The sequence below is a fragment of the Gymnogyps californianus genome, chromosome 12 (genome assembly GCF_018139145.2).
Source record: "Gymnogyps californianus isolate 813 chromosome 12, ASM1813914v2, whole genome shotgun sequence".
Lineage (NCBI taxonomy): Eukaryota > Metazoa > Chordata > Aves > Accipitriformes > Cathartidae > Gymnogyps > Gymnogyps californianus.
The window spans coordinates 40162-67525 of NC_059482.1; the positions used below are offsets into that span (position 1 = coordinate 40162).

Sequence of the window (27364 nt, forward strand, 5' to 3'; positions counted from 1 at the left end):
GATAGTACAGTCACTCTTGTAAAATTATTAAAAGTGTTTGGGTCCCATATGATCTTCACTTTCTGTTAACCCTTGAGGACTGGGAAGGCATTTCAATTTATATACTGAACAGAAAACGAAGAAATACCTCACTGTTGCTACAGCAACACTTCTACATCACCTATCTTTAAGCTAACTTGAAATGTCATCTCCGATATAACTAAACCAGTACTAGATGAATTTAGATGGTCTTTCCTCAAAAATTATCTTGCTTCCACCTGTAAACCACTGCTGCAACTCTCTTATAATGACATTATCAGATTCTTGGAATGGTTATGCTTTGAGAGAATGAACTGCTAGGTCCCTCGACTACATCTGGCTCCCAGCTTCACTCGAACACCTTTCTTTCTCCAGAAGTAACGCTTCATTTCCATACTCACACCTCAAGCATTTTCTCCAGGTGTGGTTTCATAACCAGCTAGTAGTTTGTAACAAGTGAAAGGAAGCCCAGCTCCACCTCGTTCTCCCTCAGCAGCGCAACCCTAGCTCTTCCCTTCTCCAGTGCTTACTGGGCTTACTGCAAAGCTGATTTAACTCCTAGTGAAAAGCTACACCTTGTTTTGGGCTCGTGGTTTGTTCTTCTACAAAGACAGTAATGTGAACAGTCTTCAATTTACTCTGAACGTACTGAGATCAGTAAGCGCTCCAGCCTGTGTAAGGTGAGCAGTGGAAGCACACTGTGAAGATCAAAACCTTGCTTTTTCAAAGGTAGCGGGATGCTAGCATGCTGTCTCATGGAACTGCAACCTCCAGCTCAAACAGATTGTTTACTTCTATACTTGGACAAACACACTTGTTTCTATGCTCTGGTTTTGACTTCCTTGAAGATAAGCAGGTGGTCTGCCCTTCCTTCTTACTGTGATTGAAAACAGAATGATTTCTCCAATAGTGAAGCTGTTAAAGACATCCCACTCAAAATAAGGATTACAGTTTCTTTGTTCTGGCAAATAGGGACCATTGGTCCCCATACTAGTTTGGGAAAGTCAAGGACCTATCTAGGTAATACAAATATGCTCTGTAGAGCATTTTACGCATGCCTTGGGAATCTCGGTGCCCTCGTATGCTCTGCTGCTCCCATCACCAATTGTTTGGTTGTCCTCATTAACCATGAACTGTGGGCACTTCATGGCCTCTACTTCACACTCCCCCCCCCAGCTCTGCTCCCCTGTGGCAGAGTCTCTGCATTCTACTGTCCTCCCTACGCCTTGCCTATCTCTGTTTTTCAGCGTGTCAGCTATTCCAGTGCAAAGGAGTGATAGAAGCTTGGAACATGTCAACTGCTACCTTCCAGGAGCAATTCTTCCAAAGATCTGCTGACGATGAATAGTTTCCTGCCTCTTCCAAATGCAGAGATGGTGTTATCACTTCTCTCTGCATTCTTCCCTTCTGATTTTTAGAGCGGTTTCACGGTACTGCCTACAGCATTTCCTGACATTTTGGAATTAAACAGATGCAGCATTTAAATACTTATTTTCAATCCCAGAAATGCCAGAGAGGGAAGGAGCTAAAACAAAGCAGCATTTAAAAAGCTGAGGGGCTAAGCCTGCAGGATCTTACACTCCCTCTCTTTGCATATTCATCGACTCACTCCAGGCTTAAATGTGTCCTCAACTCCATCGGAAAAGTAAGGTTAATATCAGTGTTCAGCACCTCTAAAACTACTTTTAAACCTCACAAGTAGCAGAAAGCAGCAATCTACAGTTCACAAGTATTCTACAAATGCACAGGAAAATCTTACCAGGAACAATCTCTCCTAACAGCCAGGCTCAAATTTTAGGAAAGAGTTAAAAGAATTTACATCATATAACTGCTCATCTGAAAACTAGTCTGATGCCAAGACTACAGAACAACTAGCCTTATGTAACTCATTTTAGTATTGCAGCTGGATAGGAAATGGGAACATTCCAGTCTGGTCAGCAGGTTCACTACAGACCTTGTTGATTAACAAAGGGAAACGAGGTATGTTAAGGTATAGTTTCTGCAAGATTTCAGGGAAGGACAAAGGTAAATTTCAAGAACCTGGAAATTTACTGATTATCTCTTTAGGTACACTACAGGACTCTGCCCTTGGAATGCGATTTGCTCAATTACAGCAACTGCTACCATTTCTCTTCAGCAGTTCACCCCGTAGCCCATCTGCAATGGCATCTGGCCATTTTTCATCCTCTGATGACTAATGCAAGCCACCGTTCTCCATAATCCTCTGCCCTCTACAAACACATACAATGACTCCCCCCTCACCAATACAACCGGTCTTTCTGCATGTTAGTGCTGGATTTGAAAGGACAGGCTTATACACACAGAATTCAAGTTCTTTGTTATTTCTTCAACAAGTAAGAGAGAACTATTCCTATTTGACAAGTCAACCCAAGCGTGAAGTAAAAGGATTTGCGGTAATCAATTCTCAGATTGTAATGTGATATGTACTGTTCAGTCCCATATGTAGCTCAGTAAGTTGACTGTAAAGGCAGTCTGGAGAACTGCTGTGCCCATTTTTCAAATCCGAAACTATAGTAAGATACCAAAGAACAGAAAACTCAAATCGCTAAAGAATTCTTAAGTTCTAAATTATCCACTTCTTTTATCTTACTATTGCCTTGTCCAAACATCTTATGAATTGTAGTTTACAATAGAAAAAGTACAGAAGGGGAGTGTGCTCAGTAGCAGTTACATAGTCCTGAACTTGCTCACAGAAGGCAATAACTGGGACAGAAAGTTTAAGGAGGATTACCCGCTGCTTCCCCCCAGCTCGCAATGTTGACTGTTTTGCCATGCAGATGTTATTTGGTAATAAAGCATAAAGGCAAAGACTGCCAGAGACTACTTCCAGTCCCCCCAAAGCATCTCCACCTTTGCCAGGCTATTAATGAACGCTTGCCAGGAAACAGTGACATACATGGTTAAGGCATCCCTGTTTTTAATTAACCTTGAATCACGGGGGGACAGGGGGATGGACAGGGGGATGGACAGCGCTTGAAACACTGAAAAGCAGGTAAATGTCTGCCTGGAATTACACAGGATTGACAGGTTTGAATCAGGTAATTCAGGGGGTTTCTTTCCTGCCCACAGAAGCAAAGCAGTTGAAGGGGTATTTGGCAAAGTCCTGAAATTGAGAGAGATGCATGGGATATCATAAGTGGTATTATTTGACACAGCCTTCTCCCCAGCACTCTTTTGCTTCTGCTTTGGCTATATTTAGTAAATAGAAGCTTCTATGAAGGACTCCCAGAAAAAAGACCCTTTAACAGAACTAGTATTTCCAGTTAGAAGCAATGGGGCTGGGGGACACAGAAAATTCTTCCAGGCACCAGACAAGGAGAGCCAAGAGTTATAAAAATATTACTTACTATACATTAGGGTTGTCCCAGCAACACAAAACCAACCATAACATTATGAAGAGTGGAAGAAAAAAGCAGCACTAAAATTTTTAGAATGACAGCCTTTCTTCCATAGCACTGCTTCAATTTCAGTTGACATTACTTCCATTGCAATGGACTATGGCTGATAGATCATATCCTCAGATAACAGAGGATAGCACATCACTGCTTCCTTTCTTTTGGAGGCGTATTGTTTCATGCAGCTCAGAACTTTAAGTCAGCAATGATCCTTTTCTGTATTTCAATAAAAAGGGGGCTTCAACTCAAACCAAAATAAAGACTTCTCTAAATTGCTTTCCTTTTCACTCCTGTGTCCTTACAGCACATGAACTAGAGGACATCTTTTCCTGGCCTTTGCACCGCAGAGGCATCTGCTATGCACCAGGGCTTATTGCTGGATTTACATAGCCGCATGTATTCTCATGTGAAGTGCAGGTATTCCTTGGCATTCTTGACCCAACCCAGCAGAGCTTGGCTACGCAGCACTTTCCAGGCTTCTTGATAATTTAATGCAGCTTCCTTGTAGTCCCAGTAGGTTTCTAGAGTCTTCATCCTGACAGAAAATGCACAACAATGAAAACATTTCTATTATCCTATTGGATGTAACATCACAAAATGAAAAAAGCAATGAAACATCTAAGAACATGATGATGCCCTATGAGCTCTTTCATGCTACTAAGTGAAATTCTCTTGTGCTTCTAGGGAGCCTAGGGAGACTTGGAGAGGACGAGGCCCTGAAGTTGGTGTCTCTAGACATTGTCACCAGTCTTACAAAAGGAAGCAAAACAACTCCTCTACCATGCTTCATATACACTATCCAGCAATAGCAGTGTCAGTGTTTGACTGTGTGACAATAGGTTACAGAAAACTTCCATGATAGCAAAAAATATTGGAGAAAAGCAGAAAAGGTGGCTAGAAATAGGTGCTTTGAATCGGGTGGAAGTAGCCTTGTTTTGCTAGAAGAATGGATACAATTGCTGGCTGGAAGGGAAGGGGACAAGGACGAACAGGACAGTTTTTCTTTTCCAACACAAAATAATGGGGAAGAGTGAGACAAAGGAGAAAATATTTTTTTATCTTCTCCCTAAAGCAAAAGAGACTTAGCATTTTTGGTGCTCTGTTCCCCTTCCTCATGTAGCACCTGCTCCCCACAATCTCAGCAGAATCAGTGGTCAATCTGCTGAGTGCAGTATACCATTGATCTTCAAAATAGGGAAATTCAGGTCTAGAGTATCTGAACACAACTGCCTCTAAGATCATTTTCATCAAGACTTTTTTCCTTTCCTTGCATTCCTTTCCCAGCCTCTTTCATCTCCCTTTGCCAAACAGTCTGTCAGCCACATGTGGCACGTAATGTTTATACATTCGACCCAATATGAAGGGAAGATCATAGCCAATATGACCTTCATCAAGAAAGAGGAAGAGCCAAACTACTACAGGAACTCTAATCTAAAAAGTCTGAGAACCACTGCACTAACTTCCAGAACAGGCTTTCATGCTCAAAGGCAATATTGATCACCACCACCACCCGCCCCCAAAAAAACCCCAAAAAACGTAACAGCAGACCACCAGAAGCTGTATTTCAGGCATTCAGCATTCTGCTATAAATGTATTTCTAGAACACTGTGGCATGCATAGCAAGCCAGGAGATATTATCTATCCTGCAGACCTTCGGTTCAGAAAGTGCAAGAGTGGAGAACCTGACTATGCCACTGCTGAACATGGGAGATGTATATTCTCTTACAAACCTGCCTGCACTCTTGTCACAGCTAATCCATTTTGCTTTCTTTACCTCTTTCACATTCATCAAACTCTGTGAAAGTAACCTCCGAGCTGCTCTGGAAAGTTCCATGGAAGGCCCCACCACAACTCTCCTCCACCTGGCCAGTGGAACAGTCACAGAACCCCATTATCAATGGTGGATCATGGTTTAGGAGCATCACTGAACAGGCAAAAGACCAGCAACTATCTGCATAAGCAGCATTCGGGAAACAACACAGGTCCAAGAAGGGCCAAGGTCAACCCGCCACAACCAGCTGCAAATCCCTAGCATAGGCAAGCTGTTCCTCTCCCAGGCACTCCAACATGTACCTCAGACATGGTACAAACCACCTGCACCTTCTCCTCCACCTCAAAACCATTCTCTGGGGAGCAATATGCATGCTTACACCCAAGGATAATGACTGAATCATTCTTTGGGAAGAAACTCTCTTATGCTAGCACGCTTCTTGCACTTGAAGTATGTCTGACATTTTTTTAAGACTTTGACCCTGCCCTTCTTCACTATAAATGCATCTAATGACTTACATTTGTCCTTTATCATTGAATATCTAATATCAGATGCTGTTTACATCTTCAAAACACAGCTACCTGTACTTACAAGGTCACTTTTAGTGATGTACTAAAGATGTACATGATGTACTCAAAAGTACATTTTTAGTACATAAATCACACAGATTTTTGGACTGGCACAATCTTGTTAAAGGTAAAACAGCTGTTTTCCTTGCATTTGCTGTGGATGCACATATATAGAAATAGATCCAGATAAAGATAGATAGATATATTCCACCTGCCACTAAGGCAAGAGAAAGACTCCAATGCCTAGCTGTTCTTCATTTCTTCCTTGCTAAATGTTGCTCTTTTTCCTGAATCTGCTGGCAAATCAATGGCTCTTCGACTCATATCTGGCAGTCTGATTCAATTTAACTAAAACACATATGGGATTTTTCTAACCTAGATTATTCCAACAGACCTTTGTTTGGAAACTGTTACAGTAGACAGTAAGGGAAAACATAGCTAGCACAAAAGCAGGATAGACAGTAAGGAGCAGCTCAGTATTTTCACCCCACTGTAGCAGCTGCAAGAGCACATGTGGCTGCAGCCTCTTGGGGTTTCATTCTCCAAGCAGACAACATCACTACAGGATTTAACAATGGATGCAACAGAAAGCTGCATTTTAAACAGCTTCCTCAAAGAGCTGCCAAAATCAAACAGATTTAATTCATGCTCGACTTCTGCATTAAGCTTCTAAGAAATTTTCAACATATATACAGGAAAAATGCTTTCAAATTCAAAGTACATTACATCTGCCTAAAAACCTCACATGATTTGACTCTATCTCAGCTTTGGTTGGGCCATTAAGGCTCTGAGCATTAGTAATGAAGAACCTGTGACTTTTTGGGGCAGAAGTGAACACTAGTTTGCTGCCCCAGGCAAAGTCCAGTACAATCATACGATCTCCAGCCTATCCAGGTCTGCCTGACTACATTCCTTTTATGTTTCCCTTTACTATTTCAATCTTGCCCCTACACTACTGTGTGAGAGACAGAGTGATTCCAATGGCTGTGTGCCAGAGACATGAGAGGTGATCCACAGATTTTATTCTGAAAGGTATCACACTTTTGGAAGAAGCCTTACACAAATCATCATTATGCTTGAAAACGTTCATGTGCTCAGCCACGTGCAAAGCTGAACAGAAATGGGCTCACGAGCAAGGCAGCCTGCAAAGAAAAGCAACACACTGCTGCAATACGTTCTTCTCAGCAACAAACCCTACCTTCAACCCCATATTCAGTTTCAAATATTTACATTCAACCCATAATGTACTTTTGAGATTACAGGCATATTGCACATGAAAAACGTTGACATAAGCACAAGGCATCAACCAAAACGTTACTCTTACACAAAAATTAATGAGAGCGCCAGCAAAGTTCTTCCCGCAGTAGGCCCTCTACCTGTTCCAATTTAACAGTGCCCACACTGATCTGCTGGAGGGAAGTGAAGAACGAAAGAGAAAGGAAGGCACAAAAAGCAGGAGAAGTAGCTTTAGACACAGAAAAGAAGAAAACAAAAGAACATCAGAATCAGTATACTAGTTCCATGTAAAGCTTTAACTGCCCCGGTATCTTAGGTCTGACAGTGGACAACAGTGGATGAAGGAAGGGTTAAGTAAAGAATGATCCTTGTCCTAATATACCCTACAACTACCAAGACAAGCTGTTCAGCAAATTTGAAAGGACTACAGAACGAGATTCCCTTGATGGAGCAGAAAGGATGGGAGGCAAGAGACCAAAAAGTGGACTAGAAGAGGCAGGGCAGGAACTTAGGGGCAAAGTGGGAAAAGGAAACTGGGTGACAGGATAGCGCTAGAGCCAACCATTTGTGGGAGGAGATAACAAGACATTTGAATGGGAAGAAAATACAAAACTGGGTAACAGTTAAATACACAAGTTTAGAGGAAACAATTTGAGAGTGTGGGATTTCTTATCTGAAGCGCACTCAAATTGAGACTACAAGGAGGAAAGGAGGAAAAAGGAAGAAAACACATCAGAATATTGTGCAGAAAGGGAAAGGGAAGAAGAAGGAAACAGCAATACAAAGACATTTTTTTATTTTGCCTTTTAAGCGAAGAGTAGGAAAAACAGACTTCAAAAGGAAAGCAACTGGACAAGCGGACTGGTGAGCTTAGCACCTCTACTGCATAAATAGAGTTTGTGCAGCCTAAAAATGATGCCACATCTGCGAATCAGCTGGGCTTCGTCAGGAGAAACCCAGACAGAAAAATGGTAGAGGACAAAAAAGTCAAAGGAAATTACAAAGCCACTGGAGTCTAGAAAAGCCCTGAGGTGAAGTGACTTTATGTAAGCAGCACATGATCAGCACAATGAGTCACCTACCCAACAATGCACTAGCTCACACTCTATTCTGAGGAAATTATGATGGCTAAACAAGTGAGGACAAACTCCCACCCAAAAGAGGCTAATAATTTTATATTTAAAACTGAATTAAGGAGAAAGTGTATCTCTACTTATACAATCAGTTGAAATCATTTCAGCAACAGTATGGCTCATGTTGACATCAGAACTTTTATAATAGTTATGAGACACTTCTACAGACACAGAAGGTAACTGCAGTCTTTAATTCACAAAAGTCAAAAGCAAGCAAGATCTAGTAATTAAAGATCCAGGGTGCGCTTACTTTGGCTGAGTTCATCTCGTCTTGGTACCATGAACGGCAGAAATGGCCTATCTCCCCTGCTTCCAGCCACACATACCTCCTACTTCCTTTGCACAGGTTTTATTATCTGTTTTAGCTTTTCATGAGCCAATTCAGCTCATTAGTCCAACAGAAAACACAGAAGACAAGGAAATTGTTTTCTGCCACATAAGCTAGTTGAACTGGCTCACCATGAGGTTGGAGAAGTGCTACTGATACAAGGGAGAAAACAGGAATCTACAGGCAGTAGCAGCAAAGACTGCTGCAGGACCATCCCCATCAGCAGCTACAAGCAGTTAAATTAGCTCAACAGCTGGTATAATTGCATCCCAGAGCTGCTGAAATCATACCTGGAAATAAGTCTAAAATAAAATAAACCTTCCAAGGCAATGGATTTGGAACCTTCTACCTCTCTCAGAATCTCTAAGCCGAAGTGAGACAGAAGTTTCTGTATAGATGAAACTACGCCCTGCTCTATGGTAGCTATTTGGGCTGGAATACCACCAAATATGTAATGCACGTAATGCAATGCCACACCGGATGATTACTGCAAGAAACTCCAGTCTGATAAACCAAACTCGTTGCTAATAATGTAAAAGAAACCTCCAAGTATGGCTTCCTCAGACAAAAGCTTCTTTCTGTTCTTTCCGGAAAGTCTCCATCTACGTAATATATGCATTGCAGAAAGAGCCCTACACACTATCTCACCTTACTAGCTCTTACTCCATCATACACTTAGATGAAAAAAGATTTTAGCCTAGACTTTTCTTACAAAAAAAAAAAAACCAAACAAAAAAACCTTTTTTTTTTTTAACGCAAACTCTTCCTTCTTGTGAAACAAAGAAACAAAGTAGCAGCATTTGACAGAACTACTAAACACCAACCAGATATCAATAACCCCACGACAGTTTTGGGATGTGGGGTTTGAATGCCGCCACGGGTACAGTGCTGCAGACAGCTGATCTAACAGCTCACGTTTTCAAAAAAGATACTACTTCCTCCTCTCATCTCCCTCTTCACTCCTCCTTCCCCAGCTGTCCACTGCCACTTTCAGACAAGACCACTTTAACTCAGAAAAAAAACCCAAAATGTAGAGTTTTCTGCCAAGACAGCAAGTTGAAGAGGCTTACAGAGGTGTCCAACAGACACCAGACCTAGTGCAAGAGAAGGACAAGGCTCTGCTGATCAGGAACAGAGTTTACCCTTTTGAAAAGCAGTAAGCCTTCAGAAGGGATCAGCTGCCCAAATTCTTACCTTAACTCCAAACAAACAAACCACCTGCAATTTCTTCTGTCTGTCATTAATACATGAGATGTGATGGCTGTTTCTCCAAGGAGGTGATTAAAAAGACCAAAAAGAGAGTCTTCCCAACCCATCAAGCACATGCCATATTTTTCAAGTATCACATTTTAACAATGAACTTATCTAAAGTGAGATTCACGAGCAGATTCTGGTATCATCACAGTATTCTTCAGTTTCATTAAGATAAATTCACTCTCCTAAATATCACAAGAATTTCTTTACCGGAGAGTGTCTGGTAGATCCTCTTGTGAAATACTTGTCACCAGCTTTTGGAATGTATGGAAGAGTTCCACTTTACAGATCTTGGATCTGATGGGGAAAAAAAAAAAAAAATCAGAAATTCTGATGGAAAAAAGAAATCAGAAATGCAATTCCTCTTATAGTTCACAGTAGTACATCCCAGCTGAACATTTTTGATAAAAAACATTATGTTCACTTCTCAAAGAATGTAAGTAGTTCTCCACAATGTAACTTCTCCTACCCTGAGCTCCCCACCTGCCTTTTCCCTTCGTTTTAAATGTTATATTAACAAAGAGCTGCATTGCCCCCATTGTCCCACCTAGCACTCTGTCAGTTTGCAGAGAGAACATTTTAATATCCCCACATTGTTATCTGTGTGAGACTGCACCATCACCAGCTCACAACTACAGCAAAGTTGAGTCCTAGAACTGATCAAACAAGCACAGAAGGACTCCAAGGGCTTGTTCAAACTGGCAAACTTTGTATTATTCAGAACAAACAAAAGAACCAGCAGAAATATCTGGAACAATGCTGTCCTCTTCACAATGGTGACAAGGACACATTCAGCAACATCTGCAGGGCAGTTAAATACGATGAGGCTCATCAACAAATAAAGTGAGTCAAAGTTTGAAAGGTCTTTTGAAGATACCATATGCATCTCTGTCAGCTTTAAGCCCTTCTCTTCCCCCAAAGAGAAGGCAACCAGAAGAGCGGTTTATAAAGCATGGTTTGTTTTTGAAAGCCCCAGCTATCTTCTCTAATTAAATTCTCTTTATACACTTGTCTTCACAATGACTGATTCAGTTCTCCAACATGTGCAAGCTGATTCTCCAGAAGCATTTAAAAAAAACACCAATCAAAAAAGCCTTCCTGTTTTGCTAGTATGTTCTTTAAGAACCCCAAAATTGGCATGCAAAGATGCTCTAAAATTTCATCTTCATGTTAATCTGTCAAAGGTTCATACTGTAGCTTTTGGTGTTTTAATTAATTAAGCATTAACAAAAGCACATACCAGACATCTACCTAGAAATTCCTTTTAGTCAGTCAGCTTTACCTTCCTTGATATTTAGTGTTATCTAGCATATGGGGGGGGGGGGGGGGGGGGGGGGGGGGGGGGGAACCCCAAACAACACCCCCCACCAATCACCCGGAGATCCCTCGAGGGAAAAAACCCAGGGCAGAAATACAAGTCTTGTTTATTATTAAACACACACCTCCCAATAATGCTATAAATTCCTTATTTTCATGATAAAAGTTCCTTTTGTGACCATTTATCACAAAAGCATAAACAGTTTACTTATTCCTTGACATTGTTTTTCATCCTGATTTCCTAAGGAAACAAGACCTTTGCTATCACACAGTCTTGTAGGCCCTCCCTAATAACTTTTGAATGTTTTAGTGAATTTCAAGCACACATGAAAAAGAAAGGAGGACCTCTCAACAATAATTAAGTTCCTACAGTTGTGTGCAAACTGGCAGCTACCAGATGGCTTTAAAGTTTTAGAGTTGATACACAAATGCTACGTAACAAATTTCAGCCTACTGAGAAAAAGGGGTTGGTTGGTTTGATCTTTCACATGTCTTCTGGAATACATTACACACCACATATTGAAAACTAATATTGTGCAGTGCACATAAAGCCTGTTCAAAAGACACACTAAGTCATCCAGGTCACCTGTGCTAACAATACCCCAGACACCAGTATTGTTCACAAACCACAAAGTTCCTGGTCCTGCTCTTTCCAAGGAAAATTTTGAAATACTACGATATACCAGGATAAACTTCAGTCAAGTCGGGCCTAACTTCAAGAAGCTCAGAATGTGCAACTCACAGGCATGTGAATGAATTCTCCACAAGAATTATCTAAGCTCTACTTATCATTTTATTCACTACTATCAGGATTATCTTCTTTCTCCCAGAAAGCCTGGGAAAAATGAACAATATGACCATTGATAAATTGGTTGTATAAGCAGCCAACAACCAAAACATGACTCCAACCCTCAAGCTGAACTTCCACAGACCAATGATAACTTTGGTCACCTCATCTAAACTGAGGAAAGTGTAGAGAGGTGGAGAAATTTGTCTGCAGATGTTTACAAGTAATTCCTCTTAACCACAAGAAAAATACATAACTGTTTCTTTAAACATTAATAGTTGATAGAAGATTATGACGTTTCTTAAAGAGCACAGTGTCAAGACAACAATTGGAAAGGTGACGTGTTTTGTGTTAGGAATCTGCAAGCATTTCATAGCATTTTCAAACTTTAAGGCAGAAAGTCACATTTCAAAGCAACACTTTTAACAATCATACATCCAGGTCAGCTGGCCTGACTGTTACAGAAAAAGAAATCTGTAAAAAGAGGACCTGCAACACACACATTTCCTTCACAGTCATCAACCCAAAAGATACAAAGCAAAAATTCTGCTAATTTCACCAATAAGCAAGCTGTCTTTTAATACAAATTGATCATAGTCCCCCACCACCATTACCTACAATGCTCTCTTTAATCAACAGTGACAAAGAAATAGGATAAACTTGTTAACCCTCATTCAACTTTTGTCATTCTAACTCCCCTTCTCTCCCTTACACAGTGACTCTTCCTTTTCCCTTGCTTGCTACCTTTCCCCTTTTTCCCCACTCCCTAGATTTCTTTCTGCTCTGACAATGCACTACATATCACATGAGCTGACAGAGGCATGTATGCTAACAACTAAGATATATGCATCCAGATATCACAACGTTCTCACACCTGCACTGATGGCTCCCAATCCCCTTCTTTGTTGTTCCCTGCCGGAAGCCATCTGAGGTGACATCCAGAGGTTGCTCAGGGACTGCACTCCAACTGATAGCTGTAGGAGAAAGGATTATGACCAAGGAGGTGTTCTCATCACAAAAGCAGAATTTAACAGTTCCTTTCATTCTATGTGTTCACATGATACCATGCCGCTTCCCAAAATAATTCAAACTAGAAAGAGGACTGTGGTTCTCTAGGGCCAGGATTCCAGTGCCTGAAATAACAGGTAAATTCTGTTTAATTAAAAAAAAAAAAAAATACACACACACACACACACACACAGAGCTTTCATCTTAATCAGGTCCTTCAAGTATCCATGCCTCTAAATATTTGGCCTCCAGCTTTGTAACTCTCCCCTTTTTAAGGGGATTCTACTTTCTTTTGTGCATCCTGTCTGGACAAAAGATGAAGAAATTTCCAAGTCAGATGGCTTATTTTCATACCAGGCTGTGAAATACTCCCCCAAGCTACTTGCACCAGTCACTCTATGTTTTCCTTATTAATTTATTGTGTGCTATTATTTTATTGTGTATTGTATACTCTAGTTCTCTCTATGTTTGATAACTGACATACATCAAGTATCTGTAGACTTTACTTGAAAAATGTTAGTAGCTAGCAGACAAATAAAAATAATGTGTTGGAAGAGACAGCAAGTGCCAACAACCTTATCCTTTACCCCCATTCTGGTAACCTACCATCTTAGACTGTGAACTTCTTAATGCTGAAACTTTGCATACCATACTTTATAGATTTATAAATAACTAGCAAAGCATCAGTAGCACGTTAACAGAAACAAAACTGATTGACATGCCCAATCTGTCCCTCCATAGCCTAACAACAGTTCCTTTAACTGCTACTGCCTTGAGACAATTTTTGTTCCCTAAGTTCTCCCATTTCTCTGTGTTCCTAACAGGCAAAACAGTTCCACATGCATTAACTATAAAGACAGTTTTCACAGCTTCTCTCCTTCATGATACCATCTTGCCATTCAAGATGCTCAAAAACGACACATTATAAAGCATATTATGGAGACTGGTTATGTTAATCACACTTGCATCGATTCAACTGTATGCTGCAATTGCCGTATTCTGCTAAGTGTAAATTGTACTTGCATTGTGATTTAGGTACAATGCTGTATCACTCTACTAAATTAAAATCCTATGTAATGTCAAACAACATCAAATACATACAATTGGTATTAAAAATTAAACCCTCCACGTGTGGAGTATCTAAAACCATCTGGTCAGAGGATATCAGATTCTGACAAGCAGATAAAAATTTACCTGAAAATGAAAACATTTTCTATTCTTTCATTTCTTCATCGTTATCGCAAACTTCAAAATATTAAATGGAACACATTTTTCTTTTTAAAAATACCGGCTGAAATGTTTCTGTCAAGCATATTTCAATATTCAGTGTAAGAGCCCTGAAGTTAGAGTTTATTCTGATTTTCACCCCTTCAAGAAAAAATCAACCAGGCATAATTCATATATGCAAAAAAGTGTGATAAAGCATCATTCATCTTTATCTAACAGAATGACCTGAGTAACTGTACAGAAAGAAAGGCACACACAGGAATTTAGTCACAGCTGGCTTCAGATCTTTTTTGCTAAGTGAATTGGCACCATTTTTCAGTGATGGATTTTGTTTCCTATCTCACAGAATCAAAATCTTTTCCTTCCTGGCACCTGTAAATAACTACAATTTAATGGATCTGAATTCCATTAAGGAGCTCTTTGCTTCCATTCTATTTTATCATCAGCTCTACTGTAACAGAATAACTTCCAGTTCCAGTTAAGCCAGAAAAGTATATAACAGCAGAGGGCAGGCATGTCCAAGTTTAAAGAAACTGCTTAACCATATACATACAGTGGCAGTTCCATTGTTTTTTTTCCCCAAATGAGACCATGTTGCTAAATCACAACGTGACTTGCATATTCATTCATCACCATGACAAAAAACGCAATGTCCAAAACCTCTATCAATTAAACCTTTACACTATACTACTCTGTATTCTTTCTACGTTCACAGATTTCTGGAGCAATTACAAGCATAACTCAGCATGGCAAGTCTTCTGGTCATTACCAAGAGGAATGCAAAACTAACTGAAACAAGAAGTCTTTTGATATTTTTGTTTTCTTATTGCCCTCAGAACTTTTGCTTTCACTGGTTATTTTCTGTCTTTTAGATTATAAATTCTTAATGGCATCAACCAAGTGTTCATTCAGTCTAAAAACTCCCTACAGGGAACTAGAGGCTGAGCTGAAGATTATTAACAATTAAGTTCTGGGCTGAAATTAATTTCGTGCTCTAAGTCACACTTTGCCTCTAGCACTGGCAATGAATGATGTTCCATTTTAGGAAACCACCAAAACCACCTAATTTCTATTTGGACTTTTGCACGCAGTTATGCAACTAGCCCAAGTTAACTCACCTGCACTACAAGGAACAAGTTTTGTTTTGCTGTCAGTTTGAACTTCCTGAATTGCCTGACGGCTATGTTCAAATCGAAGATCCGATTGCTGCAGCTTAACCTCCTGAGCAACAAAACCATCTGGTAAAAATGAGATGTGCTGACACCTAAAGTAAACACAGAAAAATGCAAGTGATTTTAAGTCTGGTGTTCCCAAACAAGCCGATTTTGTGCAATTTCCCTTCATAACCTAAGATATGTTACTTTTACATTAAAACTGAATTGAACATGAGTTATACAAGAGAGACAAGGAGGTTCAGGGGCATTTTTCCCTTCAAAAAAGGATTTGTTAAAAAAACAAAGCCACATAGTTTATTAAGACCTTGTCCATCCTAGAAAAACTACAATGAATTGATTTTAAAAAAAGGTCTAGTTAAAAGCTAGTATAATCGATGGAGATAAAGTATGCAGGATAAAAACTGCAATACACTTCTGCAATCACAATGAAAAATAATAATCATAAAGTATTTACATAGTCAACCATATTACATTAACAACTGTTTTATGAACCTAAAAGTTCATAATCAAAGACTAGAAAGATACAAAACATACTTACAGTTCCACATATAATCTCATCTTTGTTACCTTAAATTACTGTTACACACTGCATGGGATTAGGATCATGTGAGGAGGAAAAAAACAGCATGTGTTTAATCATCATAATACTTATATAGAGTAGGAATGAACTAAGACTGAGGTTCAAATTGTCAGACATAATAGTCTGAGAAAGTGCCTGACTTTGCAACCTAAGACTAATGAGGCTGGGCAAATTCTTGTCCCATGTGTTAGAGTGAGGAAAGGATTATCCAGTAAGCTCCACTGGATAGGTAGCTAGAGTTTCCCTTATTAATATACTATGACCTCTTCTATAACCATCCTAGAAGGATGCAAGGCTATGAAGAAAAGGAGTTACTAAACAAAGTCAAACCTTTCAGATGTGACTGGTCTAGTAACTGCCTCTTAAAGGGAGTGGCTCAGCTCCCTGGTTTCTTTCTTGCTCTCCTTTCCCTCCATTCTGCCCAGTTCCATTTACTCTCCTCTCATGCTTGCAGATTCCTTTGTTGCACTGATTCAACCTCCTAAGCAAGAAAAATATCCACTCCCTATCCTTTTGTTGCTGGGATAGTTTTCATCAACTCAAGGATCTGAGGAGCAAGAAAGCCAGTGCAAAGATGGCTTTCCTCATTTAGCAGCAGTGCACTTCACCTCTCACATAAATTTCCCTGACGTGACACATTGTGTTATCAGAGCTCTACTACTCACAGCAGGGAGAAAAATTAAATCTTAGATGTAATTCAGATCAAAGAAGCAAATTTTTACCACCATGGAAATGCACATAAGGTTTGCCTTTCCAGTCTAACACAACTCTTAGTCTTTTTCCAGCTGACCAGTACAAGCTGTCACATGCTAGCTGTCCTGAACCACTTCAGTAAATCATGGCTGAGGTGGGAAGGGACCTCCGGAGGTCATCTGGTCCAACCCCTCCCTGCTAAAGCAGGGCCACCTACAGCCAGCTGCCCGGGACCACGTCCAGACGGCTTCTGAGCATCTCCAAGGTGGGAGACTCCACAGCCTCTCTGGGCAACCTCTGCCAGTGCTCTGTCGCCCGCACAGTACAAGTGTGTTTCCTGATGTTCACAGGGAACCCCCTGTGTTTCTGTTTGTGCCCACTGCCTCTTGTCCTGTCGCTGGGCACCACTGAAAACAGCCTGGCTCCATTTTCTTTGCACCCTCCCTTCAGGTATTTATACACATTGATAAGATCCCCCCTGAGCCTTCTCTTCTCTAGGCTGAACAGCCCCAGCTCTCCCAGCCTTTCCTCATAGGAGAGATGCTCCAATCCCTTAAACATCTTCAAGGCCCTTTGTTGGACTCTCTCCAGTATGTCCATGTCTCTCTTGTACTGAGGAGCCCAGAACTGGACACAGCACACCAGGTGCAGACTCATCACTGCCAGTACAGGGGAAGGATCACCTCCTTGGGCCTGCTGGCAATACTTTGCCTAATGCAGCCCAACTTGCTGTCTAGCAGGTTCAACTTGGAGCCTAGCAGGACCCCCCAAGTCTTTTTCTGCAAAGCTGCTTTCCAGCTGGGCAGCCCCCAGCATATATTGGTGCATGGGGCTGCTCTTCCCCAGGTGCAGGACTTTGCACTTCACCTTGTTGAACTTCATGGCTTCCTACCCTTCTCCAGCATGTCAAGGTCCCTCTGGATGGCAGCACAATCCCTTGGCATATCAGCCACTCCTCCCAGTTTTGAGTCATCAGCAAACTTGCTGGGGGTACACTCTGCACCATCATCCAGATCATTAATGAAGATGTTAAACAGGGCTGGACCTAGTATTGACCCTTGGGGTACACGGCTAGTTACACCTCCAACGACACTTTGTCCAATGATCACCACCCTCTGGGCTCAGCCATTCAGCTAGTTTTCAATCCACTTCACTGTCTGCTCATCCAGCCCATACTTGAACAGATTCTCTATGAGGATCTTACACGAGGCAGTGTCAAAAGCCTTTCTGAAGTCTAGGTAGACAATATCCACTGTTCTCCTCTTGTCTACCAGGCCAGTCACTTTATCATAGAAGTTTTTCAAGTTGGTCAAGCACGACTTCCCCTTGGTGAATCCACACGGACTACTTCTGATGATCTTCTTGTCTTTCCTGTGCGTGGAAATGGTTTCCAGGATTAGCTGCTCCATCTCCTTCCCAGGGATCGAGGTGAGGCTGACCAGCCTGTAGTTCCCTGGGTCCTCCTTCTTGCCATTCTTGAAGAATCGAGTGACATTTGCTTTCCTCCAGTCTTCAGGAACTCCTCCCAACCACTATTAATCAAAGATTAACAGTAGTGGCCTTGCAATGCAATCTGCCAGCTCCCTCAGCTCTCCTGGGTGCATCCCATCAGGGCCCAGGGACTTATGCATGTCTACTGTCCTTAAGTACTCCCTGACCTGATCCTCTTCCACCAAGGGTACGTTCTCCTTGCTCCAGACTTTCCCCTTGGTCTCTAGGACCTGGGATTCCTGACGGCCGGTCCTGCTAGTAAGGACTGAGGCAAAGAAAGCATTCAGTACCTCAGCCTTTTCCACATCCTATGTAACCAGGTCCATCTCATTCAGCAGTGAGCCCACATTTTCCCTAGCCTTCCTTTTGTCACCTATGTACTTAGAGAAGCTCTTCTGGTCTTTGACATCCCTTGCCAGATTCAATTCCAGTTGGACTTTAGCTTTCCTAACCTCATCCCTGCAAACAGAGATACTGTCTCTGTATTCCTCCTAGGTCACCTGCCCTTCCTTCCACCCTCCACATGCTTCCTTTTCATGTTTGAGTTTGGCCAGGAGCTCCTTGTTCATCCATGTAGGCCTCCTGACATATTTGCCTGACTTCCTATTCATCCGGATGGACCACTCTTGAGCTTGGAGATGATCCTTGAATATTAACCAGTTTCTAAGGGCCCTTCTTGCCTCCAGGGCCTTATCCCGTATGACTCTTCCAAGCAGATCTTTGAAGAGGCCGAAGTCTGCTCTCCTGAAGTCCATCGTTGTGAGCTTGCTTTTTCCTCTCCTCTCTCTCCTCAGAATCCTGAACTCCACCATCTCATGGTCACTACAACTAAGGCCTCCTTCGACCTTCACATCCCCAATGAGGCCCTCATTGCTGGCAAGTATGAGGTCCAGCAGAGTACCTCTCCTTGTTGGCTCCTCTATCTGCCATTTCAATCATTCCTAAAGGTGGATCAGGTTCAAAAATTCCACTTCTTTTTATACTGCAGAGCAGGAGGACGAGAAACAAGTATGCCAAAGCCAGAGTTGCAGAGCCACAAACCTCATCCTTTACAGAAGCTGAAGGCCCAGAGTCTCATGGTAGAATTCTGAAGTGCATCCCTCAGAATGCATGAAGACTACAAAAGGTGAGCTTGCACTGCACATCCAAATCAGTGTGAATATAAGTGGTGGAATAGACCAATGAGAGATATTTGCTTGCATCCACGTGTGAAGTGTCCCAGAAGCACAAAGTTTTGCTCAAAAAGCAACAAACTGACAATTAACACTAATGGAAACAAGTGTTGACATGAAATCATGACTTTCCAATCTGGTTGCCAAACAGCACTCATCTTTCTAAACCTAAATGTACTCCACCACTCCACAGCAATTTCTGCGTTAGGTCTAGAACTCAGTTTCCATGGGCTGCGCAGCACACCTGAAGGCACGTGATAGTCAAAACTTTAGAATAGCAGTTTTCAAAAACCTCTACTGAGAACAGCCTGACAATTCAATTTTGAAATTTTACATGGGATGGACTTGTATGCATATGCAATAACCCAAATATTAATCTCCTGGAAAACTTTAAGTTTGGATCCAAGCTTAGGAAGACAGCAAAAAGGAAACTGTTTTTACTACAACTCCCTTCAACGTAAGTTTAAAATACTGCATCTTTTACTTGCTGGAAAGTAAGTCTGAAAGCATGGTCTAAAATCAGCGAAAGCTTCAGAACAACTAAGAAGTTCATTTAAGGTTAAGTTAGAAAAAGGTTTGTAAGGACAAGCAGAAAGACATCCTTTCCACAGTGCAAAAGTCTACCTATGCATTCATTTGGAGTCATTTCAGTCAGATTGCCTTTACGATGTACAGATTTGGGGGCTTTTTAATTTAATTTTAGGAATGGTCCTGCAAGAAATAAAAGCTGCTTTTGCTCACCAACACAATTCTATAAAAGGGAACTTACAGATATTCAGAATGACTTTGTGGAGTATGGATAACTGAATAAATTAAAACTTTTCTTGACCCTGTTCAAGGAAATAAAATCAGGAAGAGGACAAGAAAAGTTCAACTTCACTACGCTAAAAAACTTCACTACGCTGAGTTTGTGTCTTTCCAGCTGCTTTTTCTGCTGGACGGCTTCTAGAAAAACTCAGGTAGGTAACAGCTTATCACTACTCCATGAAGGGACAACTAAGGGGATCCTGAATCTAATGGAAATTCCTTTGTGAATCTTCAAGTCTGATCCATAAGCAGTAGTCACCTTTTCTCCATACTACACAGGGCTACTTTCTGAAAACGTGAATTTGCAGAAATTCATATTTTCTGCAAATGATTTTGGTGCAAAGTCCCAATACTTGCATGACACATGTTGTCTTCCATAACTCATTGTCTCCATACACACTATCTGATCTCCAAAGGAGAGCACTTACCTTTCAATAATTGCTCTCCGCATAGCTTCTTGGCTATATGGACACTTCCCCACTACAATTGCTGACAGATACACTGGATACTGCAGGAAATGCATCAGAAGAGCTCCTTGACACCCTAACACATTCCAGCGAGCCAGTTTATCACTGCAGGACATAGAGCATGTTCTGTCCCCACGACCTGGCTTCACTCGTAATAATCCCACACAGTGATACCCTAGCCCAGGTATTCGGGCATCACCCAGCTCTCCAGGTACACATTTTGCTCCAGTTCTGTGAACATCTACTATCTTCGGTCTGCCTAAGCCAGTCTCCTTGTTAGCTCTTTGCATCTCTGCAGAACATTCACAGCTCTTTGGATTTGTGTCATCTTCTCGTTCCACAGATACTTGCTGAACAGCCAGGTCTTCAGCGATTACGGAAAAAGAACCATCATCGTCAGTTTTCATTCTCTTGATTATATGATTACTTGCGATTTTCTCTGATTTCCTTTTATCTTCAGGACCCAAATGATCACGGTTACTTCTACACTCTGCTGATTGTCCAGCTGCATCATCTCCAGTCACTGGCTTAGAAAGGTGGTTCTCTGGTTCACTAATTGGAATAATAGAAGCATCTCCACCTAGAACAAAAGAAGTAACAACAAAATTGGCCAAAAACGCATCTCTCATGACTGGAACACATCACACCAGTAATATTATGACAACTACTAGCTTTCACAGATTTGCACTCAGGAAAATTTAACTACGAGAACACACTTTTCAAACAACATTGCCCTGTACAATGATGAATCAGACTTCGCTGCAATTTGAGCCAATGTATGTTTCATTTCAAGTTTTGCATTGTACCTAAGAAATAATCAAAAAAGCAAAATTTAAAACAAAAATCATAAAGCAAAAGGCGTCAAAAGCATTTGACAGACTATAAGCAGTGCTGAAGACTCACAAGAAAACTAGTCTGACCTAACTAAACAATACAAACCTCAAAAGAATAACTAAAGAATAACCTATCAAATAAGGGTGGAAATTTTAATCTCTATCACTAAAACAAGCTCAAAACCAAAATTCTGAAGCTCAGTTCAAAGCAAACAAAGCCTGACAGGCATGTGAGAAAAAGGCAGTCAGGAAATTATTCTTGCTATTAAATTTGAAGATGTATATTCCATTCTCATATTGCATGAACAAAGAAAACCATAATAGCATATTCCAGCAATGCCACCAAAATCATGAAAATGCATGAGCAACTAATTCACTATGTGAAGTACTGATGAGGCACATTTTGAGAGCACTTAGACTTCTTTGCTCTGGTAACAGACTAGCAGTTGAAGAACACACTGGTAAGCGTGGTAACATTGAGGCGTCCGATAAGCTGGTAGACTAAGAGGTTGCATGCCTACATTTTGCCAATAGATCCTCATCTTTGTGGCGCTGTTTTTTTAAAAACACACACAGAGTGCTTTCCACGACAAAACAAAAAGTTGCATTCCATTCCATAAAAAGTTTTGGGTTGGGGGGGTGGTAGTGTTTTGTGGGTGGGGCTTTTTTGGTTGTTTTTTTGAGTTTGATTTTGGTTTGCTGTTTTTTGGGGGGTGGGGTGGTGTATTTTTTTTTTCCTGTTTTGTTTTGTGTTTTGGTTTGTTTGGGGTTTTTTGTCTGTTTGGTGGTTTGGGTCTTTTTGTGTGGTTGGGTTTTGTTTGTTTTGTTTTATTTTGTTGGAGGCTTTTTTTGTTTGGTTTGGTTTTTAGGTTTTTTTTGGTTGAATCCAAGGAGACAACGTTTAAAGCAAAGCAACCAGGAGATACGACAGGACATCTGACAAGTACGTTAGTTTCTGGAAAAGAAAATAGTAGCCATTATTGTGTAAAGAGAAAGTGAAGCATTCCACTATATAATGAGCAGTATATCGTATTTACTGAGTTCTCATGAATGACATCCAGCGAGATAAAATGCCAAATGTATCTGTGTAGGACCAGTCAAGTACATCTTAGGGCACATACCAATAACACGAGTTACTGCCTCACTCTCACTCCAGACCAGAGAGAGACCAAAGAAAGGCAAGGGGCAGAAAAGATTCTACAAGTGGAAGCCATGAAATTGGTTCACTCCAGCATACTCACATGGGGTATGACTGGAGAAGAAAACAAATATGGTATTTGGTTTGAGTTTCCATTTCCCAGTTTCGGTTCCCGGAATAAAGATACTGCATTGCTGATGTGAAGCTGCCAGCCACATCTGATGGAGAAGATACCTGTTAGGCAGAAAGTTTTCACGAAACATTTACTTTATTTTTGTTGCATGGGAAAACAACAAAAATTAGATGCCCACTAGTGCCTGTTCTTTCCTGATGAAGTCTATGAGGAGCCAATCAGTTATGCTTCTAGAGATAGATGGGATCCAACATACACCATAAACACAAACATATCATTGGAACCTTAAGAACAGACCTCAAAGGGTTGGATTCAGTGGAGTTAACTATCTCCTCAAATCATATATCTAAGGTCCCCTCCTCCCACTCTGTATTTTTACCAGCACTGCAACTCATCCGATTCTGTGAGAGCCAGTTTAGTGGCATCAAACTGCAAGAAATGTACTCGTTTCTGTAGCATGACTATTCTCCTGGCTCAGTTCCATGAACCAGCTTATCCCATGTGAACAAGAGGACTGCTATGTGGGTGTCCTGGTTTCGGCTGGGACAGAGCTAACTCTCTTCTTAGTAGCTGGTACAGTGTGTGTTTTGGATTTAGTGTGAGAATGATGTTGATAACACCCTGATGTTTTAGTTGTTGCTAAGTAGCGCTTATCTTAAGCCAAGGACTTTTCAGTTTCCCATGCTCTGCCAGCAAGCAGGTGTGCAAGAAGCTGGGAGGGAGCAGAGCCGGGGCAGCTGACCTGAACTAGCCAAAGGGGTATTCCATACCATGGAACGTCATGCCCAGTATATAAACTGGGGGGAGTTGGCCGGGAGGCGCGGATCACGACTCGGGAACTAACTGGGCATCAGTCAGCAGGAGGTGAGCAACTGCATTGTGCATCACTGGGTTTTTTTATATCCCCCCCCCTTCCTTTTTTTGTTATATTCCTTTTCATTACTATTATTATATTTCATTATTACTATTGTTAGTATTATATTTTACTTTAGTTATTAAACTGTTCTTATCTCAAGCCACGAGTTTTACTTTTTTTTTCCCTTTCCTCCTCCTCACCCCACTGGGAGGGGGGAGGCGGAAGCGGCTGCGTGGTGCTGAGCTGCTGACTGGGGTTAAAGCACGACAGTGGGATACAGCAAAAAGGCTACCCTTGACAGCTAGTCATCAGACCAGCATTGACGTCACATAAAATCAGATCCTACTTCTTCGTACAGAGGCTCTATAAGAATGACGAAGAAACAAACTTTTGTGAAAGGGCCTTAACGCCACCTAGAAGTGTAAAAATTAGGTTAAACTCCTGCTAACAAAGGGAAAAAAAGTGTTGCCTACACAGAAGTAATATACTGTCTCTTTCATTACATTCTCATCCCTGAAGCTGCAAAATCTGGCTATTTCAGGTATAGGTCAAATCTATTTGTATCACAACAAGCAACCTCAAGTGGCACTGAATAACAGCATGTGAACTTCATGCCTCACCTCTGGAAGCTCCTCTTGGCCACAATTTCAGCATGACTGTCATTCAGAATGTCTCCTAAAGCAACAACCAAATTAGAACGATACGCATCATTACTGAAAAGGAGACGAACAAAGCAAACAGAATCTGACAGATGACAGTTCTCCAGATTTGTGAGCATCTGGAGGTTTAACATTGGTATTATTAGGTTATTGCAAGATATTTAAACTTCCAGTCACTACAAAAGGAGGTCAATAGCCTACACAAATGAAGGATAAAAGTCTTCACTCCGCAGCAAGTCAGAGACTTGTTTAAATACCAAATTTTAACTCTTCTGATATCTGAAATCCTTTGAGTTGAATAAACACTGGCTTCCTTCAAAACCTTCCTGATGTTTGCTCTTAATAGTAAATCTTGATATTCTCAGATTAAGCATAACATGGAGAATATTTCAAGTGTTTGTTAAGCTTTTGGTTGAAGTTTCTTGTTGCACTATGTCCTACAATTTAAATCACTTTTCTTGTAAATAATTCTGGTATTTACCAGGTTTACACATCTCATCTTCAGACTTCCTGCAGTGTCTGCCTATTGCGGTATCTAAAGGAACAGGATCTGTATCAGCTTCTATTTCAGGAATAAAAGGCCAGGTGATAAAAGTCCTCTTTAACAGTTCTAAAAGCTTAAAGTTTAAAAGTTCTCTAACAGATAACCATTAACATGATCTACCAATCAAGTTCATTTAAAAATAAATGAATGTTATCATAAGTTCAGAAAATATTTTCCTCTTAAGATCACTGAAGACAAACAGCAGAGAGAGGAACTAGCTTTACTTTTTTCTAGTCAAATTTCTACTTTGACTCTTAATACCTAGATTGTAAGTAGTCCAATAGTTTAATCACAATTTTCCTAAATCAATCAGAAAAATGTCTGTACTAATACTCTTGTAAGATGGCTAAGTCACAAGAAACATCCACAAAAATCTAAGATACAGAATTTAGCTGCTTCTCTTTTGCTCCACTAATTCATTTCAATATGAAGGACATTATACAGAACATGGAACAGCCTAAAACTGATGCATGCAAAACTGTTTCTCCTCTCTTGCTCTACTCCTCCTCTGAAGTCTGAAGAAGGTAGAAATCCCTGTACCTACATATTCACACTTTTCCTTCTTAGTCACTTTTCAGCATTAATTACTATGGCTTCTCCCCTCTCCTCGGGGAGGAGACAGATACATACTGAATAAAAAAACGGACATGCAGAGCAATGAAAGTCATACAATAAATGGTAAGAAACGGTAGCTGTGAGAAGTCACGTATCTATCCCATACATTTATTGTACAAAGACTTAAAACTATCTAGCTGCAGAATATACGGTAAGGGAGAAAAAGCCTGTTAGTACCTTTCTGGTGTCACCCCTATCCTAACTCAGCAGTGGTATCTTTTGCATCAGACCACAATAAAAACTAGACTGTAATAGGTGAGTGAAGCACAAATTATTTTGCTTATGTTTTGTTTCGCTTTTAGTTATGAAGTCTTTGGGTATGCAGACCCAGGGCCCAAACTACACATTTCCACATATAAAAAGTTTATTCACCTTTAAGGCAGCAAGTGCAGCAAACTTTCAGGGCAGCCATTCTGGCTGCCTAAGCCCCTCTCTTCTTGACGAGGTGAGGTCTGCCTTACACTTCCGACTTCAATCCAGAAGTCTGAGCTCAATGCCTTGGATATTTTCATTGATTCTATGACACCAGCAAGAAAAAAATGTAGCATAGGTAGCCTGTTCTTGGATTTTACACCGTACTTACCAGTTTTTCTCATTTTGTTTTGGCCAATACATTTTGTTCCAGTTCCCATAGCAACAACTTCCTTCATTACTGAAAAAAGAAACAATATTAACTGAACAAACAATTGCCAGAAGTACTGCTCTCATACAGTCCTTCCAGTAAAAGAACACACAGAACATTGTGTAGGAGGGAAGGTACAGGGGGCAGGCCATGCGACATTCCAGAAAGGAAACAGTATCAGCTGGAAATCTGAACATAGCAGGCAGAAGCACTAGTGCTAGGAAAAGTCTATGATCCCATAGCAGGAGTGCTAACACAGGCTTGGTATGTTACACAGTAGACACTGGCATAGGATTCCTCAAACACGTAAGAAAGAAGCATGGGATACAATCTGCATGAGAACATGGAAATGCCAGTAAGGGAAAAGAAGATGATGGTGAACTAACACAAACGCACAATGTAATAATGCAGTCTGTTAAAGGAGAGCAAACTGAGACCTTTCTAGGATTCTTTCAAATAGTAGCCGAACACACTTCTGCAAGGGTTTACATTAGGAATTCAGTCTGGCCTAGACTTTCACCACTTATTGAACAGCCAAGTGCAGGCTTTCACCTTCTTAATTACAGTCTGGGAAGAACAGCATTTCACTATAACGATCTCCTTCCAGACGGAAGCTGTAAAAGCTTTTACAATCACAAAGAGTAAAGAATTTGGGTGGAGATGGAAATGAGACAGGAAAGGGTGTATGTTTTTTTTTTTAAAAGGTATCTTGAAAAAAAATAAACGAAAACAAAAGCATTGAGGACTGCCACTTCCTCTCCCCCTTCCCCCCTCCCCGCCCCAATCCCCACAACTCATTCTTACCCTGCAGATTCCCTGGACTATCAAGAACCTCTCTTTCAGTTGCAGACTCCACTTTAACAACAGCTGCCAGTGAAGTCCATTCCCTGTTTGCATCTGGTTTCCCCTGCTTAGGGAGCCTGGTCCTATAATGCAGGTAACACAGCTCAGCAATTTCATCAGCTGACCACATGGCTCCTGATGCAAGTGCACGTTCTAAACAGAATTGGATTCCATCACAACACTGATCAACAACCCTCATCTCTTCAAACCCTACCGCCTTGTTCTGCGTGACACCTTCCTGCACTAGATTCCAATATCCAAGGCCTAACTGCATCACCCCTTTCAGGATTATTCGTAAGAAGTATATCATATGAAATCAAAAACTTTTTTCCCAAATCGCTAGGAATAAAAAACAATGCTGGAACTCTTATAGTCCCGCAGCAGCTGAGACTGCTGGGTTCCAAGCTTCCCACTCAACAGCGTGCATCACACCACCGTCCTCGTGCGGTCCCTGCATCACATCTGAGGCGCCTGGCACCACCGCACCCATCCCGAGGCCTCCGGGCCTCCACCCTGCCCCAGCGACCGGGCAGCGCACAGCTCCACAGCCGGGGCAGCCACCGCCCCGAGCGAGCTGCTGTAGCGCTCAAGCGTGCATCACGCCGCCCTCGGCGCAGGCCCCTACCCTCCGGGTCAACGGCGCCGCCGCTCCTCGCCGGGCCGGGCGGCAGC

The 27364-nt window shown here is 41.3% G+C and overlaps 1 protein-coding gene across 2 annotated transcripts; it reads right to left on the reverse strand.

Annotated features, from left to right (window-relative positions):
• Positions 1 to 1541: 1541 nt before the first annotated feature.
• ADAT1 (adenosine deaminase tRNA specific 1) lies at positions 1542 to 27338 on the reverse strand. Of its 2 annotated transcripts, none has more exons than XM_050904214.1 (9): positions 27318 to 27338; positions 25811 to 25879; positions 24030 to 24084; positions 22524 to 22654; positions 20411 to 21029; positions 15183 to 15328; positions 12704 to 12803; positions 9936 to 10022; positions 1542 to 3969 (listed from the first exon to the last, which is right to left on the reverse strand). In XM_050904214.1, the coding sequence occupies exons 2-9, from the start codon at positions 25875 to 25877 to the stop codon at positions 3837 to 3839; spliced, it is 1338 nt and encodes a 445-aa protein (XP_050760171.1). In that variant the 5' UTR covers positions 25878 to 25879; positions 27318 to 27338; the 3' UTR covers positions 1542 to 3836. The 2 variants fall into 2 exon arrangements, with proteins under 2 accessions (XP_050760171.1, XP_050760170.1); XM_050904213.1 differs by lacking the exon at positions 27318 to 27338 and adding an exon at positions 26654 to 26984.
• Positions 27339 to 27364: the final 26 nt, after the last annotated feature.

Excerpts from the sequence above, each read along its gene's own strand:
- ADAT1 (XM_050904213.1), bottom strand. The coding sequence starts at position 26,966 with ATGCAGTTAGGCCTTGGATATTGGAATCTAGTGCAGGAAGGTGTCACG. Across the intron at positions 22,655-24,029 it reads GCCAAGAGGAGCTTCCAGAG|GTATCTTCTCCATCAGATGT; the intron begins GTGAGGCATGAA and ends TCTGCCTAACAG. Across the intron at positions 10,023-12,703 it reads ATTGGGAGCCATCAGTGCAG|ATCCAAGATCTGTAAAGTGG; the intron begins GTGTGAGAACGT and ends TTTCCCCATCAG.